The sequence below is a fragment of the Adiantum capillus-veneris genome, chromosome 5 (genome assembly GCF_014529385.1).
Source record: "Adiantum capillus-veneris isolate H3 chromosome 5, ASM1452938v2, whole genome shotgun sequence".
Lineage (NCBI taxonomy): Eukaryota > Viridiplantae > Streptophyta > Polypodiopsida > Polypodiales > Pteridaceae > Adiantum > Adiantum capillus-veneris.
In genome coordinates this window covers 60,200,763-60,223,467 of record NC_140935.1, presented here as the reverse complement: position 1 = coordinate 60,223,467, position 22,705 = coordinate 60,200,763, and the positions used below count along the sequence as shown (strand labels likewise).

The following is a 22,705-nucleotide window of genomic DNA, read 5'->3' as shown; positions in this document are numbered from 1 at the left end:
TCGGCTAATCGCGTGTGGTACGAAGGCCTTGGCTCTAATCATTCGGGAAATCATAGATACCAAAGGTCTCTCCATTGGCTTCCAATTATCCTGATCCACAGATGGCCCCAAATCTGGACCCCATACAGCATAGCCGAAGCCACCACAGTATCAAAGAGCCAAAGTTTTGTTCGTGGTTCCTGAAACTGCACTTGTGAACACATCCTCTCCAACCCTCCCAAGGCCGCAGAGGCTCTAGACAATCTAGCATCCGCTGCTTTCTGAAGAGTAAACTTCGGTCTTGTAAATACCACACCAAGGTATGTGTATGCATCTGTGTACTCTACTGTATCCTGGCCATATGCAAATGTAGGTGCCGATCTCGTAACCCACTGCGGTGTGGTGTTAAACACCATAACTTTGGTTTTACTCAAATTTATTGACAGTCCGCTGTCCTCCGCGAATTTATGTAATGCATCTAACTGCCTTTGCATTCCATATGGTGATTCTGCTATCAATACAATATCATCTGCATACAACAACAAAGGGATCCATGACCCTGCAAGTTGAGCACCTCTGTCACCCTCTCTATCAATGTAATCTGATACCTCATCTATATACATACCAAATAAAGTAGGGGACAGTGGGCATCCCTGCTTTACTCCAACGGTGGAATGAACAATGTCGGAATCCCCTTCTGGAGTACGTACATAACCAATTACTGACTCGTATAAGGCCATGATCCCCCAGATAATCTCTTTGGGGACCCCTAACTCTTGCATGCTGCGCAGCAATCTGGCCCTGGGTACTGTATCAAAAGCTTTCTGAAAATCCACAAAGCAACAATACATCCTTCTCCCGCTTGCTCTTCCTTCCTCAATAATGACTCTGAGCGTAAGAATGTGATCTAAAGTGGAATAACCCCTCCTGAATCCAGCTTGTCCTGTTGCCCTTATGTCCTCATTCTCTGCCCATCTACTCAATTTTTGTTCCAGAATGGATGCGTAAAGTCGGGTCAATGTGTGACCCACCATAATGGTACGGTAGTTCCCGGGTATCATAGGATCCCGTGACTTGAAAATAGGTACGATAGTAGATAATTTCCAAGATTCAGGTAATCCTTCACACATGACCCGATTAAACAGACGAGCAAGGACTTCTGAAAGTAGATCCCTTGCATGGATCAGATGTTCTGCTACTAAACAGAGAGAGAGAGAGAGAGAGAGAGAGAGAGAGAGAGAGAGAGAGAGAGAGAGAGAGAGAGAGAGGTGGTGGCGTGCGCAAGAAACTTTGACGCGTTCTATCTACGCCTGCAAACCCTAGTGCATCGTCCTCTGGATCTTGTTGTGCGTTGAGTGGCTGTGCACTTTGTCTTGCAAACCCTAGTGGGAGCAGGTCTCCACTTCAAATGCGGAGAAAGGTTTCTCATTAGCGAAGTGCTTTGTCCTCCAGTCCTTAGCGTGATTTGTGGCAAGGGTCTCTGCGCTTGTTTGGGAGATCTGCTCGTTGCCTACGTCAAGGATTTACAGCAGGTTAGGGTTCGGCCCAAGTGCTTCTTCACTTGTGCAGTTGTGTGTGTGTGTGTTTTAGTTATTTACTTATATTACCCACAGACGAACATATACATGTTCAAAGACCAAGGTACCCAGATAAATATAAGGTTTATTGTACAAAACAAACTTAGATAGCATGATTTTGTACAAATGAATATCATCAGGTTGATACAAGTCACCATCCCAAAAGGTAGAAATTCCTTCACAAATTTTGGACCAGCAGCCAATCTTCCAAACAGTAAAGCAACCAAAAAGCTGAACCAAAGAGAGTAGCCCTCACCTGCACCCATAGAAACAATACAACATTCTGCTAGCATTGGCTTTGTATGCAGGTGATGTACGTGCATCCTAGTTGTTATCCATGTCACAGAGAAACAACTTTTTTGTGCAAGTAAACTATCATTGAAAGAGAAATTTCATTTGACTTTGGTAGCCAATTACATATTTAGAAACATGAACTTCATCAGCTTATTTAAGCATAGTTACCTACAAACTGCCACGGAATAGCATAAGAAGAAAATTTTGCTAAAGGTCTTTATAATTTATCTCCTTATTCTTGCAATTTCTATTAAGAAAGGCTCTCTTGCTAGAACATGCCATGTTCTTAGCCGCAAATGAGGCCACATAATCTGCCCTAGCCGCTTTAAGCTTGCCGAGATCTGCACCCTCTTGATAGGATCGACTATAGTACTCATCCGAGCTGTTAGCTTATACCTTGGTATAACCTGATAACAATAGACAAATCATTTCTGGCTTTATTAGCATCGAATCCGTCATATACACACTCCTGTATACAATAAAACCATGATAGGTTCTGCCATAACCTTGAGCACCACCTGCCAGTAAACGGTTGGGTTCCAATACTCATCCGAGGAACCAAGATTCACATATATCAGAAGCTATACATAGTAATCAAACAAGCTAAGGTAAGATGTAACGTGCAAAGACAGTAGTGAATCAATCAATTCAGTTTGCAATAACAAAAACCCTTATTCTGGTCATATTAAAGTGACACCCTGTTACATTTTGTAGTCAAGGAAACCAGGAGACTAAGCAATCCTTCAAACATCAAGATCTTTTCAATGATCCCCTACATACAGTCCGTATCCAAAATAACCAGATTTATGTAATAAACCAGGCGTTTTACTTTCGGAAATAGGATGTATAATTGGAAAAAAGGTAATTCTATAGAGTCTTGCAAGGAAACCATAACCCTATCCACCCAGCCATGTATAACATTGTATTGAGGAGTCATTAGCTCAATAGACATCCATAAACAAGAACATATACAACCATATATGCAAAGGTATACAACATTAGCCGAGAGAACCAAAAGCTTAGCTATAATTGCCACACTAAACATCTACACACCAGGTAATTAGTACAAACCTACAACAACCCCATATCAGCAACATAACTGGTAAATGTGCCTTTATACCAGGTTAAGGGAGCCTTAGGTCAAGGCCCAATTGGAGCAAAAGAGATTAGTGTAGAACTCTAGCAAGCCTCGGAGGAAGCGAAACTGAGTTGTCACTTCCGCAAACCTGCATAAAGTACACATCCGAAATGTAACTTCTCTACAAAACAGCCCAAGGTATTTCTCGGAAAACCAACTCATGCCAAACTGAACGGACAACCTTATGCTGAGGTATACAACATCAGCCAAGACAACTCTATGTTGAGCTATACCTGCTAAACAAGAAGGATAATTACCAGGTTATCAGTACAAACCAAAAGCAGTCCCATATCAACAGCATAAATGGTAGCGGTGCCTTAATACCAGGTAAAGATAGCCTTACATCGAGACTAAATGGAGCTAAGGAGATAGTGTAACACCCATGCTTGCCTAGTAGGAAGCCAAAAGAGTGTTCACATTAACATACCGGCAAAAAGTACTCACCAGAAAAGAATCTACTTAGCATATCAACCCAAGGCATTCCTCGGCAAATCTACTTAGCCCAAACAGATCACACCAGCACATATACATGAAGGTAGGTTTTCTCGACAGATTCTTTCAAGCATGTTATCAAACAAACCAGTGAGAAGTTTTACCATATCAAGCAACTACCAATCCAATTCTCAATAAACCGTCATAGGTCGAAACCCAAATGATTAGGTCAAAACCCAAAACGGAGCTAAGAGATATAGAGTATAACCATGCCAACCCAAAAGGAAGCCAAAAGAGTGGTCAAGATGTACTTGAAACCAGGTTTTCACTAAACATATTCCTTCATGCATGTTTATCAAACAAACCAATGAGATGTTTTACCATACCAAGCAACCACCAATCCATTCTCAAAGAACCATCTTCAACTGATTTAATCTCCAGCCCTTTAAGGTGGTTACTCTCAACCATATTCATTTTATCATGAAAAACACAGCTAGACCATAGTCGCTCATCCAAACCGCAAGCAAACACATGCCAGAAGCTATCACAACATATTTAGAAATGTCCATCAGTTCTTAATTACCAAGCAAAGAGGTATTACTATCAAATCTTAACCCATCAAGCCAAAGAACTCCACTTGAGAAGAAGAAGCCAAAGAATAAACCTCCAAAGCTTGTTGCTTATCTTTCCCTTTAGCCATACCGTAGCACATTCAGAGTATAGTCACTCAAACAACGCTACCTCACCACAACAACGACTGACAGAATGTACAAAAGCCTGCTAAGTGAGGGAAAACCCTCACCTTTATATAGGATTGAAGGATCAAGGCTGAGAGTAAACCATTGCTCGTACAACCGAATGCAGCACCACCGGTCATCTACGGCCAATCATCAGTCTGAAGGCGGTTTGCAATAAGTGGGGCCATGTGTAATACTAGTAGACGAACTCCAAAAAAGGGGCGGAATCTACCACTTGCATATCCAGCTCATCCCGCCTAAACATGCAGGCAAGTAAGACTATCCGCTTCAATACCTACCTCAACTTCTACAGAGAGCCATAAGTTAAAACCAATTACAGGAGGCCAACATAATGTAAACCCAAAAAGGTCCATCCATATATGGCCCTGAAAAAGGTCGAGGGCCGGCCAGAAAAATTTCCATGTAATTACAAGCTGCATAAGATGTGAGCTAAGCAAGCCCCTGAATAAGATTTTTTAAAAAATTACCCAGACATTTGTGTGTCTATGTGTGTGTGTGAGAGAGAGAGCTTCTGCTCGCGAGCTTTTCTTGTACAGAACCAGTTACGCAACAACAGATCATCAAAAACAAGGATTTTTCAGCTTTGCATTTGTACAGGGCTTGTAAGTTAGGTGTTCATATGGTCTAAGGTCTTTGTTCGTTCCAATAGGCTTCTCTCGAGCTCTCCAGAATTTCGGCAATTGTATAATAGATTATGAATCGCCTGCTCTCGCTCTTACAAGCGTAGGAAAATGGTCGTAGAGTCCTCCGAAATGGGCGAAATCCGAGCTTGCTTGCTCGAAGATTTTGAGGATGCCAAGAATGCTTGGGAGGGTCAGGGACCCCCCATGGAGGTGCTTATTTTAGTTCGAGCCCTCATGGACCCAATGGCCCAGTAATGCTCTCAATGCGGTCATTTTGTTTTTTTCAGGCAAGATGTCCACTCTGCGCAGGATGTGGGCCAGTGGGTTGATTTCGTTCTTAAACGTCAAGCGGTACGAGGAGTGTATTTTGGTGATAGAGGCTTCTATGAGGTTTTGTTCGCATACATTGTAGCAGGCTACAATGTCACAATGTCACTTTCACAGGACAGTTAGTATAGTTTGGACTTTACAGTTGGTCTTTGGTTGGTCGGTTCACACTGGACGGACTCGTTGGGCAGTGACACGTGACAGGGATACGGTGGTCTAGTGGACATCGTGGCCAGGTCACCACAACCACTCAGTGGAGATAGACTTAGATGCTGTCATTTATGAGCCGTTGGTGGCTCTTTATGGTTGTATATATGAGTAGTAGCGGTTTGGTCATCATTATCTTTACGTAGTCGTCTAGAGTGAGTCTATACACACAGCACAGCTTCACCATCCCTGCACATCTGAGCCTCGACACCCCATTGTACCTGAGAGTCTTGGGCCGGAGCTGAGTGTGCTGTCACGCCAGAGTCTGTATCAATTCTTTGAGATAGTCGAGTCAATTGTTGTGGTCTATTGCTGTTGTTGTGTCTCTGTGAGCTCAATTGTTGTCTATTGTTTCCTGTTTTCAATCTGTTTTGAGTGAGATTGTCACGCACATTGCACTAAGGAGCACCCACTGTAGGGAGCACGACACACTATCTGTGCTATAGGTGCTCGCATTTTGGCGATCACGGTGGGACCTCAATTGAAATCTCACTCTGTGAGGTACAAATCTTGAAGCTAGTTGGGTCTATCTAGCTTAGCCTACCTTGCCTTGCACTGTTCTCCTCTCGCTTGGTCCAAGTGGTCTAGTCCTCTCTCGCCCTAGTCATCTCTCACCCTAGTCCAACCAGTCCTCGTGCTTGGTCTAGTCCTCCTCGACCTTGGTCTAGTCCTCCTCGTCCCTGGTCCAGCCTGGGTCTAGTCACTTGCTTGGTCTAGTAGAGTCTAGACCAGTCTTCAGCCAGTTCAAGGTTTTCCTGCCCAAAGCTTGGTTGGATTGGTGGTCGCTACATGACACATACAAGGCGGTCAGTCGAGCGTCAAAGCGCACTATTGAGTCCTCTGAAGTACTACAACAGAACACGACCCTTGGTACCCGTTAGAAGTCCATCAACCTCATCACCCATACCTCTACACAGGACATCCCCCATTCCTCCATCAGGTTCCATATCTTCCAGATCACCTTCTCCAATAAAGCTCTCTCCTATTCTGCTACAACGGGCTATTGAGCAGTAGGCTATTGATCAATGGGCTCTTGAGCAAGGGGCCATGGAGGCTTTGGCAAGTGTTTTGGCCAAGGTGAACATCAAGTTCCCTACCTTCAAAGGACTCTCTTCAGAAGCACGACCATGCAAGGAGGTTTGTATCTGTCTGTAGGGGTTGTGGTCTTAATAGAGAGGATGCTTATTTGGTACTCTTTCCATCTACCTTGGATGGCTTAGCAGACAAATGGTACAGCCAGTTTACAGAGAACCATTTTGCAACTTGGGCAGCCTTAAGCCAATAGTTCTGTGCAGCATTCATGCCAGGTGACTATCAGGAAACGGTTTTGGATGAGTTGGCCAACATGGTGCTCCAGCCAGAGGAGACTTTTGCAAAACTTATGACGAAAACCAAGTCTTTGGTTGCCAAGCTTCCTCAGCAACCCGGTGAATTTATGGTTAAGAAGTGGGTAGAGAAGGTGCTTCCCAAAACTTCTCAGCAAAAACTCCGAGAGAGTCTCCGACCCGACTCCACTCTGGAGGAGTTCATCGCAGCTGCTACTAGGATAGAGGGGACTAGGAAGCTGTTCACCAACCCCCCTCACATAGAGACTCCCTCTGTGTTTGTCTTGCTCATCCATTGACTTCTTTGCGCAGAGAACTTGAAGCCCTAAAACTACAACGGGCTCTTCAAGAAGAGAAATCAATCTCTCTTAGACAAGAGAAACCACCACATCTTGAGGCTTTGGATCAAATCAAGAGAGAGCTAGAAGAGCTTCGGTCTCAGCAGGAGACTAAAGCTATGGTATGGTGCAGCTCTTGTCGCTCTCCAGGACATCCTCCACAGGACTGTCCCCTTCGGGCTTATTACCACTTTTGCGAAAATCTGGGCACGAAGACAAGGATTGCTACTATATCAAGGGATTGCGGCAAATACAACAAAGTCTAGGTCCTTCTCTCCAACAAGGGCTAGCACCTGCATCCAACATGGTCTCACCCTATGGCCATCAAAACCCATTGCCACCTCTGTTGACAACACCTCCTATGCAGCAAGGTATGCACAACAACTTTGCATCCCCTAACTTTTATCATGCTAGTACTCCTTCAGCTCCCCAAAGCTTCTACACGTCAGCATCCGGTCCTATGCAGCAAGGGCAGAGACCACCTCGCCCCTCCAATAGGCCAATTTTGTGCTACAGGTGTGGAGAGTATGAACATTATCAGAGCAAATGTCCGTTGCCAGAAGGGTCCCCTCCTTGTCGACACTGTCCTGAAGCTAAGGATCACTATAGTAAGGATTGCCCAAAACAACGAGCATCCACATCTGCAAGCACAAACCAAAACCAACAGGAGTTTACATTCCCAATGCTTAACCTCATCACAATAAGCACCATTCCACAGGTCTCGCCTTCCAATCTTGTAGTTGCCTCTCGAGATGGGTTGAAGCAAGTGGAAGAGCCGGCCCGTGTGCTCACACGGGCACAGAGAGCTGCTCTTGGCCTCAGTCTCCCTGGTCTTATTTTTCCATCTCTTGTCACACAAATGAGTCAAACTCCCTTAGTAGCTGACAAACCAACAGGTAGTGTCAAGAGCCAACCTACCTCACTTCTATCAGATATTGATCGTGCTTTCATGAAAGCAGTAGAGGACCTGCAGAAGCGTAAGATACGAGAGCTAGATCTAATCAAAGGAGTGAAGCCTACAACAGAGTCTATCTTGAAAAACACCTTTCAGCAAGTGTCACTGTACGACATGCTTCGACTTGATGCAAATTTTAGAAGTGACACCCTTTCGATCATCCAATCTCTGTACCCTGGTGGTGCAGGGCCTAGTGGCTACCTGTGCAGCCCTTGGAGTCCTAAGTACTCGTCTCACTGTGTCTATTCTTGGGCATAATTTCTCAGGCGTCATAGTGGATGGTGGATCTGGGATTAATTTGATGCCAGAATTTACTATGTTGGCCTTAGGTCTGCAGCGTTTCCGCCCTGCTCCATTCACTGTTACATTGGCAGGCCAGAGAATAGTCTACCTTGTGGGCATAGTAGAGAAGGTGTCTCTGATGGTATAAGACTTCACATTTAGCTTGGATTTTGTGGTGGTCAGTCTTCCTCAGGTGGAGGGAGGATTTCCTTTGCTGATTGGTAGACCATGGTTGCGGCATACTAAGACACTTCATGATTGGGGAAACGACGCCATGTGGATACATACTCTTGGCTCCCCTATACAACCAATTCGGCTCGAAGGAGGTTACAAGAAGAGTATGCGGAGTTTCCAATCGATCAAACACTAGCACATGATGTCTCGAAGCTCCAAGAGGCAGCTCACTTCTCAACTTCTAAAGTACTCTCCACAGTTACACCTCCTGACCCGGTCCAAAAAGTCAACCTGGGCGACCTTGACAACCCTCAGTACGTCCTCTTAGCAGCTTGGTTATGGGAGCATCCCACATTACTTGATCAGGTAGTTTCTTTTATACACTCTTTTAAGGATGTTTTTGCTTGGTCCTACAAGGATTTGGAAGGGATCCCATCAGAATTTGGTCTCCACACTATCCCTCTGGTTGAAGGGGCTAAGCCTGTTAGAGGTCGAGCTTACAAGCTCAACCCAAAGTATACAAAGGTTGTCAAGTCAGAGCTCAAAAAAATGCAAGAGGTAGGGATCATTATACCTGTGGAGCACTCTGAGTGGTTATCACCCATGGTGATAGCGTCCAAGAAGCAGTCCAATGAAATCCGTGTGTGCAAAGATTACCGCGCTCTAAACAAGGTAACTATCCCAGATGGTTTCCCCACACCTTTCACTGAGCGTGTGGTCGAAGATGTAGCAAGGTATATATTGTACAGTTTCATGGATGGGTTCAGTGGATACAATCAGTTGGGCATCCATTCAGGTGGTCAGCTTAAAACGGCCTTTGTGACTCCTTGGGGTATTTTTATCTACACTAGGATGTCGTTTGGATTGAAAAACGCTCCACCTTCCTCCAATCGAGCAGTATATCTTATATTCTATCCTTTACTTACGGGTCATCTTCGCATCTTCATGGACGATTTTTCGACCTTCTCAGGTGCCCAATGTTCAACCCCAGTGGAAAATCTAGAGGAGCACCTCGCTCAGCTCTTTGCTGTCTTCCTCAAGTGCAGAGAGGCACGGCTAAAACTCAATCCTAACAAATGTCACTTTTTGGTCACTGAGGGCACGCTTCTAGTGGTGTCTGCCAAAGGTTTAGCAGCTGACCTAGAGAAGATCGTGGCAATCTTGAAGTTACCACCTCCCATCAATCCGAAAGTTGTTCAGAGCTTTGTAGGCCACACAGGCTATCATCGTAGGTTCATACGAATGTATGCACAGGTGGCTCAACCATTGACTCGACTCACTAGTGCTACAGTACCCTTTAAATGGTCAAAACTTGAGGCTGAAGCATTTTAATACCTCAAAAAGCGCCTCATTGAAGCACCTATTTTAGTGGCTTTTGATTGGTCTCTCCCTTTTCATGTGCATACTGATGCCAGTCAACTGGCTGTGGGGGCTGTGCTGACTCACCCTAGTAAAGAGTACAACCCGGATCGCCTCGTTCACTATGCAAGTCGCCTGCTCACCAAAGCAGAGCGCAACTACAGCACCACAGAAAGGGAAGGTTTGGCTATGGTGTATTCTTTACAAAAGTTTCGTCATTACTTGTTAGGGGTTCACTTCACTATCATCACAGATCGTCATGCGCTACGCTATCTTCTTAATAAACCCCAAGTTGCAGGAAGAGTCTGGAGGTGGCTATTGATATTCCAGGAGTTCGACTTCGAAGTAGTTCTTAGTCCAGGCAAGCAGCACATCATGGCCGACCATCTCTCTCACACACAGGTGAGCCCGAGATTGGGGTTGATGATGACTTTTGTGATAGTCATCTCTTTAAGGTCAACACAACCCCAGAATGGTATGGAGATGTGTTACATCTGCTCTCTATTGGCCTATATCCTGAGAATGCTTCTCCCTTGCAAAAAAGAAGACTCTTGCTGAAGTCTAGACCCTTCTCTTTGATTGGCGGATAGCTCTATAAATCTGGGCGAGATGGTGTGCTGCGAAGGTACGTCTCCCCTCATGAGGTAGACCACATTATGGAGGATGCACACAGTGGTCCTATAGGTGGCCACTATCCTGGTCACATCATGGCGCAAAAAATCTTACAGATGGGCTTGTGGTGGCCCTATATATTTAGAGATGCTATTGCTCATGTCAAAATTTGTGATGTCTGTCAACGATGTGCACCCAAGCCTAGCAAGCAATCCAATGGCCCTCTGCAGGTATCTATGTCGTGGTTGCCCTTTGAGTGATCAGGCTTGGACTTTGTTGGTCCAGTTACTCCATCTGGTCAACTCGGCAATCGTAAGTATCTCCTGGTAGCAACGGATTATGCAACAAAGTGGGCCAAAGTGGTGGCTACCATCGATTGTACAGCCGCTAGTGTCGCAAAATTTTTGTATGAAAATATTTTTTGCAGGTTTGAGTGCCCTTTAAAAGTCACCAGTGATCGAGGTAGTCATTTTGTCAACGACCTAATCTCCACACTCCTCACGAATTACAAGATTTTTCATCGCAAGTCTTGCTCTTACTATCCTAGAGCAAATGGGCAGGTTGAGAGCACTAACAAAGTGCTAATCGTGCTTCTCAAGAAAGCTTGTCACCTGCATCCAACATCTTGGGCTGGGGCTATCCTCGGCACAGTTTGGGCTTATCGCACCTCCTTCAAGGCAACCACTAACTACACCCGATTCCAGCTAGCTTTCGGTCTAGAAGCAATTGCACCATATGAGTTCAACTCAGGTTCAGCAAGAGTGAGAAGTGTTCGTGTCACAGCAGGGATTGCTTCAGCAAACCTCTCTTGTCTCTCAATGTTAGAAGAAAGCAGGAGGTTAGCTTCACATGCTCTCCAAGTCGAGCAACTTTGTCGCAAAGCGTGGCATGATCGTCATCTCCGAAAGCCGAAAATAACGCAGGGTTCCCTGGTGCTACTCTATCAAGCGAAGTATCTGAAGAAAGCTAAGAAGCTGGTCCCAGGCTCCAGCCTGGCAAGGGCCATTAATGGTACAAGAGATTTTGCCACAGTGGATTGTCCAGTTAGTCACTCTGGCAGGCGTTCTTTTGCCAATGGGAAATGGATCAAGAATTTAGAGTTATCACTCACTTCCCTGACTCTTTAGAAATTTGGTATATTATCCATCCCACCAACAACCTTGATGATTGTCCCGTCTCAGCTCTCTCTGGCTTTCCCTTTTTCCTGTTCTCAGGTCTTCCTCATGTCAAGCGATTCTCAGTTGTAATCGGTGTTATCTTTAAAATTCTCCTCGTTTGATTGAGTGCATCAAATTTTGCTCTCCTCTCATTGATAGATTGGGCTTCTTGGAGTCCTGCTACGATCCAACGTTATTGCTCTGTTTGTTTCTACTGCATCTCTCTCCTCATGGATTTGTTGAAGGTCTCGTCGATAGATCTTTGATTTTAGTATTATTCCTAACACGTTCAAACTTGCTCTGCTGTATCTTCCTTCCCCTCTCTCTTGTGGTAAGCTCCCACAAATACACATCTAGTTCCTTGCTTTCTGGTGCGACCTCTTTTTCGTAGCTGACCTCTTTTTCGTAGCTTCATTGCTGCCTACTCCTTCATTGCTCATCATTGCTCTGCTCTTACACTTACAATCAAGTTGGCTAGGTCTGGGAATGGTTGCTCTAGCATGCAAATTGTTATACCAAGCAGCACTTGGCAGCACTTACAACTTTTGTTTTCTTCCTTTCTCATTTCTCTCCTTCACATTATAACTTCAATTCTTTCCTATCTCTCTGGTGCTATCTCTTTGGTGCCCTATAGATCTTACGTACTTTTGCTGCAAATCACCTACACTCCATTTCCACCTAATTTTACCCTCCCTCCTACTCATTAATTCTCCCTCGTTCTTACCCTCGAAACCCCCTCTCGCCCTACACTATACTGCCCTATCCTCTACTGCCCTCACCCCTACAAACTAATCCCTTCGCACCCATTCTCTAATAAACACCCTCCTCGCCCCTACCCCCTAAAATAACAACCTCGCCCCTACTCTCTAAATTACCCCTCGCCCTACCCAACTTATCCCTCGCCTCTAACCACCCTCACCAGTACCCTTGCCCCTACCCACCAACCACCTCCCTTGCCCTTGCACCTAAGCGCTTCCCCCTCGCCCCTACACCTACTCCCCCTCGACCCTACCCACCCCTCTTTGGCCCTCGCCCCTACCCACCCCCTCACACACTCTCGCCCCTACCCCCCCTACCCCTACTACCCCTCGCCCCTACCCACCAACCCCCCTCGCCCCGACCCACCAACCCCCCCTCACCCCTCACCAATCCCCCTCACCCCTACCCAACATACCCCCCCTCGCCCCTCACCAATCCCCTCGCGCATACCCAACATATCCCCTCGCCCCTCACCAATCCCCTCGCCCCTACCCACCAACCCCCCCTCGCCCCTCACCAATCCCCTCGCCCCTACCCACCAACCCCCCCTCGCCCCTCACCAATCCCCTCGCCCCTACCCACCAACCCCCCCTCGCCCCTCACCAATCCCCTCGCGCATACCCAACATATCCCCTCGCCCCTCACCAATCCCCCTCGCCCCTACTCAGCATATTCGCCTCCCCTATCCAATCTAATTTTAACTTCGTTTCTAACCAACCCTTCCTCGACCTTATATCGTCCCCTCTCTAATACCTTTCGCCGATAGCTTCATCCCTCCTTGATATCGCCCTCCTCCTGCATCTGCCGTCTGCCTCTTCTTCCCTGCGTAATCAAGTTTTTTCCAAGTGCAGCGCTACATCTGGGAATCTGGGAGTAGAGTTCACCCTGCACACTGGCCAGAGAGCGCTACATCTATGAGGAGCAAACTTGCAACTTGCTTTTCTATACTGATTTGATTCAGGCAGCTAGCTTTTAGGACAAGAACTATTCAGCAATCTCCGATTGACGCTTTTCAGGTTTGAAAGCAGACTTCACGATGGTTGGTACAAGCAAACAAGCTAGGAAGAAGAAAGCTTTGTCTCGACAGAGGCCAACTGAAACATCCCAAAGTTCTGTAGAGGAAGAGGATGTGGATACCTCCAGCCATGGCCTCACCAATCTGTCCTCCACTGATCACAGCTCTGCTTCTGACTCTAACTCAGAGTCTTCTAGCCAACAGGAAGAGGAAGATGATGAACACGAAGATGCTGTGAAAAACCAAAAGAAGAGGAATGCCATCACGCAGGTACTGAGCCATCAAATTCCTCGGCCTCCTTCCAAAACTCAAACCAAATTCACTTTGAACTTCCATCTGCAACAGCCTCATTCGTCTCTTCGAGAAGTCTTATCAAAAGATCAGCTACATACGCTAGGTCTGTCAGCATTAGTAGAGGCCGATCTGACTTCTGATATTCCCATGAATATGGTGCATGAGGTTCTCAAGTTTTTTCCCAAAGGTAGAGGGCAACCATTGATTGCTACACGCATTGGTCACGCTTTGGGGATGACAACCTTTCCTGCAATAAAACCGGCTATAAGAACCTATTCACAACTTTCGAAAGATGCGACCATCGAGGCATGCAAAGAGCTACTTAGTACGAGTCATGCTGACTATGCAAGGAATAAAAAGATCTGGGCCATTTTCAAGTACTACTTTTTGGTCCGAGCTGCTAAAGTAAGCAAAGGCAGATGTGACGTCCCTACTATATTCTCGCACTGCGAAGGCCTATACTACCTCATCCACACCATCCCGTGTGGCTTTCATCAAATTCTATTTACCTCTTTACAGTCGCGGGCAAAAAGATTCAGAGCTCAGGTGCAATCTGTGCAATCTAACTTTCAATGCTTTGCAGCTCCCATGTTGGCTTGGGTCATTAACATACATGTTCGTCCTATGGATGTGGATGCGGATATGCGGCGTAAAAGCTCTAAGGCAAAAGGAAAAGATATTGAACAGAAACTGGATCTACCTGGGAAGCCTAAGAAAAAAGAGGACGAAGGTAGTGAAGGACACAATAGAATCTTTAATATCACTGCTAGTTTCGGAAAGCCAGCAGCTTCAAGTGAAGCAACCTGTTCGACGTTCCTTGCATACTTCCGCTATTGGTTCGATGGTAAGTTCAGGTGCTGCAGATCACACTATGCATGTCACAGCTGTGGCTTCTACAGTATGTGTTCCTCTCTCTACTGCTGCTATTTTTACTCCTACCACAGTGACTAGCTCCCAAGCCCCAGTGAGAATTGCTTCTTCTCCTATGCCTAGTCCTGACGCAACCACTCCCACCGTCTCTACTCCGCCAGAGAGGCATGCTCCTAGTCCACCACCACGAGCAGTGCCAGTGCCACCAGCTGTACCACTTGCCAGCTCTCTTCACCCTGACACTGTTACAGGACCTTCCACAATGTCGGAAGGATATATTGCAGGAGTCCAGGCAAGCCATTGCCACCATTGAGCTTGGAGCAAAGCGATTAGCAGCTACACACCAGAGTCACGCAGCTACTTACGCAACTATGGAGGGATCTTTGCGAGTTGCTGAGAGCGCCATCGTCGATCAAGATGCTACTATTTTCGTACTCCAACAGGCCTTGAAGTTAAAGTCTCAAGTGATTAGTGACCTTCAAAATCAAGTACAAGGATTTAAAGAACTGCTCTTACATGAAAATAGGGCAATCCAGCCTACGATGATGGATATGGGGTCTGGGTGGACTGGAGTAAGTACACGAGTGCAGAATGCAGCAACGGGTCCTTCTCAGCAATTTATGGGACTTTACCCACAGACTCCAGTTCAGTACTACAATCAACAACATTATCCTCCTCAGGGGTTTCAATCGTCACCATTGTCTCAGCTGCAGAATGTGACTTGCAGTGACGGAATTGCTGGAGCACACCGCCATGGCTGTGTTACTCGACGTCCTCAGTACATACGACACAAGTGCTACCATCTGCCTAGCAGTAGGTGGATGGTCCCTTCCCAGGGGGCCCAATTACAGATAGGAGAGCTCACATACAGCAGGGCCCTACCATTGATTTAATGGCTCCACCTCCAGAGGCTGATACTTCGGGTGCAGCAGTGGCCACCACTCTATCTCTTGGATGATAGGTTCAGGAGCTCACTATTGTACATATGCAGTAGCTAGTGGTTTTCTTTCACAGTTTTTCAGTCTTCCTCTCACCGAGACGGTGAGCGGTCTTGTGGCGGGCAACCTGTAGTAGGCTACAGTGTCACAATGTCACTTTCACAGGACAGTTAGTATAGTTTGGACTTTACAGTTGGTCTTTGGTTGGTCGGTTCACACTGGACGGACTCGCTGGGCAGTGACACGAGGCAGGGATACGGTGGTCTAGTGGACATCGTGGCCAGGTCACCACCATCACTCAGTGGAGATAGACTTAGATGATGTCATTTATGAGCTGTTGGTGGCTCTTTATGGTTGTATATATAAGTAGTAGCGGTTTGGTCATCATTATCTTTACGTAGTCGTCTAGAGTGAGTCTATACACACAGCACGGCTTCATCATCCCTGCACATCTGAGCCTCAACACCCCATTGTACCTAAGAGTCTTGGGCTGGAGCTGAGTGTGCTACCACGCCAGAGTCTGTATCAGATCTTTGAGATAGTAGAGTCAGTTGTTGTGGTCTATTGCTGCTGTTGTGTCTCTGTGAGCTCAGTTGTTGTCTATTGTTTCCTATTTTCAATCTATTTTGAGTGAGATTGTCATGCACATTGCACTGAGGAGCACCCATTGTAGGGAGTATGACACACTATCTGCGCTACATACATTGACGCTCGCAACATGTTATTGGAATCATCTCCCTTGTGTTTTGGAACGCAAATGACACATGCACTGCCATGGGGCCTCACTAAAGACTATCAAAGCCTCATTCATCACAAGTGTCCAGTTTGGGTGGAGATAGTTGACTTTTTGCGTACATGGCGATACTTTCTCCCTATGCTTGCTTCTCATTTGGGTAAAGTGATATGTCCTCCCAAATTAGATGCAAACTCGAATCAGTTTTGTGTGCTTTGGGATATAAATGTTCCCACCCCCGTAGGCATTACTGTCAACTCGGGTGACCCTCTCATTGGAAAACGTCCTTTCAAGCTCAAATGGGGGAAATTTCGTCACATGCAATCTGAATGTCCGTAGCGAAATTTGCAGCCTCCTCCTTCGGCAGTTCTAGAGCTTGTGCCCCCCCCCCCCCCCCTTGAGAGAGGTCTCTAATCATAGATCATCTTCTAGTGGGACCTCCACCTTGACTACCCCAATAGGCTTGGGCCCGACTGTAAAGTCCTGAATAGAGGGTATGAAACTGGGTTAAGCCAAAACATAATCCATTGTGCTAGCCCCATGTCTATGGGGAAAACAAGTGAACCCACTCGACGCTGGAAATCTGTGGAGGCCATTCACGATGGCAGTCCATGTGCAATCCCCAAATCTGTCAGATATCCCCCATATTTAGTATGCTCTTCATCCTGCGAACACGTGGCCAATCCCATATCACTGACATCCAATTCTCTCAACATTTTCTCTGGGTATCGTAGAAAGCTATCTGAGACTGGCCCGTCCTAGCATTAAAGTCTCCCAAAAGAATGGCATCTCCATCCCTAGAGAACTCCCATAAGTCCTCATGTAGAGTGATTTCCGGGCAAAATAGCATACTGCAATGTAGAGTGGCGTCCTTGTCTCCGCTCTCACTCTGACTCACATATAATTGACTTGCTCATCTCTCCAAAATACGAATGAGGGGTTGAAGCTCCTCCTTGAATAGGACTGCCACACCTCCTGAACCTAGTCCTCGTTGGGTTGATCTCACATCCTGCATATAAGTAGTCTGCGAATGGTATCCGGTCACTCTAGGTATTGTGCCGCCAAGAGTCTGATGCGTTCCGAGTAAGAAATAATATCCCTTCCCCTTAAAGTTGTCCTCAAAAACGCCTACATCTAGCTTCATTGATCCATAACAATTCCATGCTTCCATTTTAATGCCAGTCCCATAGGTCTCGCACGGTCATGCAGTGCGTTTTTCCAACACCACTACTCTCCCTTCCGTGTAGAAAGCAATTTTTCATTTTTCCCTGGCCGCCTTGATCTTTGGCATAAGCTCTTGCATGTGTGCTACCGTTGTTAGAGTGAGGTCATCACCCAAAAATATCCGAGTTTGCTCGAGTGCTCGTCTCTTGCTCAGGAATTTCTTCCTAGCTTCCAACGTAGGGAAACGTAAAATGGGTGCTCTTTCCTTGGGTCTTCCTTTCTCATCACTTCCCTTCTTGGCATCTTGCCAACTCTCCAAGCCCTTGTGTTTGGGTTCAGAAATCTCCATGCGCATCAAGAGCTCTTGCACCTCTTCTTCTACTTTTCCATTGTCTTTGAGACATGTAACACGCACATGGTCTCTAGTCTTTTTTTTTCTCCTCCTCAATTGTCATTTTGATGAAAGTGGATGTTGGTGTGGATTCAGGCATCTTATCTTTTCCTTTCTTTGTGTCCTCGATTCACTTTCTAGCTTTATCAACCTTTTGTTGTGTTTCGAATAGGTGCTCCGCCCATGAAGAGGTTTGTCTCTGCTCTTCCTCTTCCCGTAGAGTTTACACCTGCTCCTTTATCATTGAGGGTTGGTTTTCTCCCTCCATTGCATGGGTATTTTTGCAAGCTGCGAGGTCTCCCTTAAGTGCTTTGATGAGTGCATCCTTTTCATTCATGTGTTCTTCCATTTTTTATTTCCGAGATTCAAATGCAACAAGTGCATCCTCTAATCTTTTTTGCATCATACATTCCATTACATTCACTTTTGCCATCACAATTGTCTGCATCTCAACCTTCAATGATGTGTACATCTCGTCACGCTTACTAAGCATCTCTTTGTCCAATTCTTTCCTCATATTTGCATACATAGCTTTTTTGTAAGTCTCCGCATTTGCATACATCTCTTTCTCAATGTCACCCCTCAAAAGGCTTAGCTCCGCCTTAATCATCAGGTGAACCTTCATGTCATCTTTGACGCTAGAAAGCTTCTTTGCCCTCACAGAACCTGGCGATAGTGTGGTCTCTCGAAACCTCCGCCTAAATGTTGCTTTCAATTTAGGTGGGGTTTCATAGATATCATCATCTTCGAGGTCAGCTGATTGGTCCATCCTCAGGCACCTTGTGTGAGGCTTCTGCCCTACGGTTGCTTTTGTTGCCTCATGCTTCTTGCTGGCACCACAGAGCAGTGCCGAGCTGCCTCGTTGGATCCTGTATACTTTCCCACAACCGTGTGTGCTGCAGGTGCTGCCGCAGCCCTTCACTGACCCACTGGATATACCGAGAATGCCGTAGGGTTTAGTGCGTTGCAACGAGAGAGAGAGAGAGAGAGAGAGAGAGAGAGAGAGAGAGAGAGTTAATTAGGTGCAACAAAGGCGCAGTATGCTCCTGAGCCTTTTGATGTGGGAAGATATCTGAAAGTAGACATCACTGTACCAAGTGGGCAGAAGTTGACTGCCTCATCCCAAAGCGTGATTGATCCAGGTATTGATACCGAAATATATTATTAGTAGCTTAAAACCATGGTGCCATAAAAGAATGTGCTTCCTTTAATCTAGTCCATTGTGTTTGAAATTGCAGCGCCTGGTCTAGGAAATTATGTGGAGTCTCTTGTCAGAAAGGGAGGTGCTGAGTTTCAGGTAGTCAAGGCAATTAGCTGATTTGCAATCTTTTTTATTATTATGGTTGATATACTCCTTGCTGATATTGTTTCTCATTCTTTTCCAAGGTTGTGATTATTCTACAAAATGGGATGCTGGTCTCAAAACCCAGCGTTCATGGATTTAGTATTGGCCGGGTCCGAATTAAACTTAGAAAAGGGAGAAGCACCAAGGCCAAGGAGCCATATTCAGCCTCCATGCAAGTAAAGGCTTCTTTTCCTAAAATTATCACTGAAGTGGATGTTTTGGCATGAAGAAGATACATTGTCTGAGTAAATTTACAGCTGTGCGGTGTACGAGGTGGTGGCCTAGCTGCTGCCCAAGGGCTATTCTGGCAGGCAAAGAAAGGTGTGTCATTTGTGTTAGCCTTTGAATCATCCCGTGAACGCAATGCGGCAATCATGTTGGCACGGAGATTTTCTTTTGATTGCAATGTAAGCTCCCCTTTTGTCATTTCGGTTGTTTTAGTAACAAAAGAACAGCATTCATGACGGTAATGTTTTGTTAATGCAGATAATGCTTGCTGGACCGGACGACAGGGCGCCCTTGGGAACATGAGAAAGCACTGTATATGTATGTCAATGTGTAAGTAAGAGGTTAGTGGCATTTGTGTGGTGAGACGAACTCTGGACGCCATGTCTCACATGGGCACATACTTCTCACTTCACAAATCACTATTTAGGCCTCTGGGTATATAATTTGCAAAGGCTTCTTGTGACTTGGATGCTTTGTTCTTGGCATGTTTGCAGGAAATTTTCCCATTTCTACTCTACCAGCAACATGGTAAATCTAAGAAATGCGAGAGATGTCTGCGCTTTCGTTCTTTCTGTGTAGTCGTCAGTGTCCTGCTGTCAGGCCAAGTCCACAAGCATGCATATATTTATGCTGTTGACATTATGGCATTCGAACAGGACCTATATAACAGTCTTCCTCTTGTATAATTTTAAGACTAGGTATGTTCTCTACAAGTTTGAGAACACTTTTGCTTTTCTGCATTAAAAGCGGCGTATAGTTTCCATTCAACATAGTATTTAAGGTTTGCAAAGTATTGACAGCTACAATCGTTTTGCTTTAGAATGTCTCACATTGAGATTGAATGCAGTTGAAAGAGTGATTACAAAGAGGCTACGTGATGCTTACCTTATGAAAGTTGTCTTGTTAATTTTACCGAGGCTTTACCTGAAGTTACGAGTTTACAACTTGTTCAAATGTCTACAATACCTTGTGGAGGGATCATATTTTGAGAGAGTCCTTGTAATTGGAATGTTTAGGCCTGTAGAATGACTTTGGCTCAACTTGCTGTCCACTTAAAGTGTGGTTTTCATAATCACCAAGTGCCATTTGTATGAGATATTAGTTGTAAATTTCTTTCAGCTCTTATGTTTGATGTCTTTGTCCATGTGCACCTAGATAGTGTAAGGTTGATTGGTGGCAAGAAGTTGCTCAAAAGAATTCAATTTTTAAAGTTTTTGTTTAGTAGATAAAGGTATGTGAAACCAAAGGTGTTTCAAGTTTGATAGAATACAGTAACGTATTCGATTGCTATTTACTTTGTGCTTCAAGTTTGACAAAAGCATAGGTGCAAAAATTTGCAGGAGAGTTAGTAGGTGTTTGCAAAGCCTCATAATAATTCCAGGTTGCCTTTTGGAAAGATCAAAGAGGAACTCAGTGTGGAGCGTTTGAAGTTATCAACTTTGTCTTTTGATAGAGATATAGGAACATAGGCATGAGGGGCAACATTTGCATTTAAGGGTGGAGTTGCATAAAGATGGCACTTAATTCTAAGAAGAAGCGAAACTTGCTACCGGTATTTGAGTAGGCTTCGACATCTAAGTTAGTGTCACAAGCAAACCTTTGGCTCACCTTCCTTTATTGAGGTGATTGTTGTGCTCCTTAGTTGCTCCATCTTCATGTATATTCTTGCAATCCTCTTTTCAACAAAAGCTCCATTTGAAGCAATATCAAGGCTTCATAAATGTTATCACAAAATTGATTACATGTCGCTCATAAGCACATAAAGCTTTTGGCAAAGGAAAGTAAACATTTCCTAAATGGTTACAAAGAGAGACAGGCTTGAACTCAAGCCCTTGAGTATTATATGTTTGGTTTTGGTTCCACCCCAAGGGTTTAGGAGTATGTGTCTGCACTTTTGTTGGAAAACACTTTATCGGAATGCCTAAGCAAATGATTCTTTATTTATGCCTTGCAATCACTATGATGATGTACAACAAATTGCATACTCTACACTTGTTTGGATTGCTCAATGTTAATTTTCGTAAATCCAAGCTATTACCTTTGAATGAGTGATTGACATAAGATATTGTGGTTAGGGGAGATTGTTCTTCTGCACACTATAGTTCACCGGATGTACCAATGGGATTGGGTAACTTTGGTTCAATGGGTTCCTCGCTAGTCATATTTTCTTTCTTGAAAAGGCATCTGCCAATTGCATCAGGTGGCACGTGGTGGATGATGCAGGCCATGTTCTTTTGTTCATTATGCGGTGTCCCATTTTTGGTTAAGTCTCCACAATTCTCCTCTTAGGCGGGAGATTCAAAAGATGCTTGCTGATCACTCACCCAATCCTCCTTTGGATATGGACTCACTTCTCTAATTGAATCTTGCTACCACCATACTGGAATGCATTTCAGTTGGGAGCGTTTATGCAAATCAATTGTGGTCACTCTCCAAGTCATCCTTGTGGTGACAACAAACATTATCTAACAATTGGGAAAAACAAACATTATCTAACATTTGGGAAAGTTATCTACCTTTAAGTGAACATCTTTTCTTGTGGTGTTGCTTAATGGGAGCTCTACCTGTTGGTAGCTTATTGCATGCATGGCATATTGCGCCTTCTCGCTACTTAAGATGTCATGAAGTTGAGGAGATTGTGGTGCACTTATTGTGGGGTTGTTGCTCCGGATCCTTCATTTGGCAAGTGTCAGTTGCATTTTCCTTTTGGCATTTTTCACATACAGTTTTGGCCTTTTGGGATGCTCTAGTCTCCATAATCTCAATTTTAGGTGTTTTTTAATTGGGTCAGATTTTGGGTTCTAGGGACCATTTGGCACCATAGGAACTCATAATGTTTCAAGGCATTGATGTTGATCCATTTCCTTATTTTAAATTGTCGCTTGGTCAAACGTTGCATTCTACTCATGATGTTGGGGACACCATTCTTGATGCTTACAGGATTTACTTTGACTACTTTTAGCCCTTGGAGCCTTATGGTGCTCCACTTTCTGTATCTCTTATTTTTCGTGGGTTTTCCTTGCTTTCAGGTTTCTCACTTGTAAATTCTATCAACAAGATTTATTTATAAGATTGTGTGTGTGTTTCTACATTCAATTGTAACTCTTCAAGGCTTTATTAAGAGTAAATAGCATATTTTGGATATCTTCATTGGGTTTGGAGACATCTAGCCATTGATAATAGAATGCCAGAAGTCTCCATGGGACTCCTCTTTTTGAAGATAGTGGAATTTCCAAAAGAAATGCCAAAGGATTTTCATTATTGAAGGTTATGTACAATTTTAAATTGGTATTGAAAATTTTGAGGCTAAAGGGACTTGTTTCTATATAATATGCTTGTTGTGAATGGAGTAATGGAGATTGAAGCTATTATTATTTTAGGGAGGCCTAAAAAAACAATGTCACTCATCATTTCTAGTGTAGTCTGGTATT

General features: G+C 44.8%; 1 protein-coding gene across 4 annotated transcripts in view; it reads left to right on the top strand.

The window, feature by feature from the left end:
* The window catches only part of LOC147457384 (stomatal closure-related actin-binding protein 1-like), an 81,015-nt gene extending 60,973 nt beyond the window's left edge, over positions 1 to 20,042 (top strand). For 2 of the 4 annotated variants that reach the window (XM_086512272.1, XM_086512271.1), the window contains 5 exons: positions 18,724 to 18,843; positions 18,940 to 18,998; positions 19,088 to 19,222; positions 19,304 to 19,453; positions 19,533 to 20,042. In XM_086512272.1, coding sequence (XP_086368398.1) covers positions 18,724 to 18,843; positions 18,940 to 18,998; positions 19,088 to 19,222; positions 19,304 to 19,453; positions 19,533 to 19,577 — 509 coding nt within the window. In that variant the 3' untranslated portion in view covers positions 19,578 to 20,042. The remainder of the gene's footprint in view (positions 1 to 18,723; positions 18,844 to 18,939; positions 18,999 to 19,087; positions 19,223 to 19,303; positions 19,454 to 19,532) is intronic. The other 2 variants (XM_086512274.1, XM_086512273.1) reach the window with 2 other exon arrangements.
* The last annotated feature ends 2,663 nt before the right edge of the window (positions 20,043 to 22,705 follow it).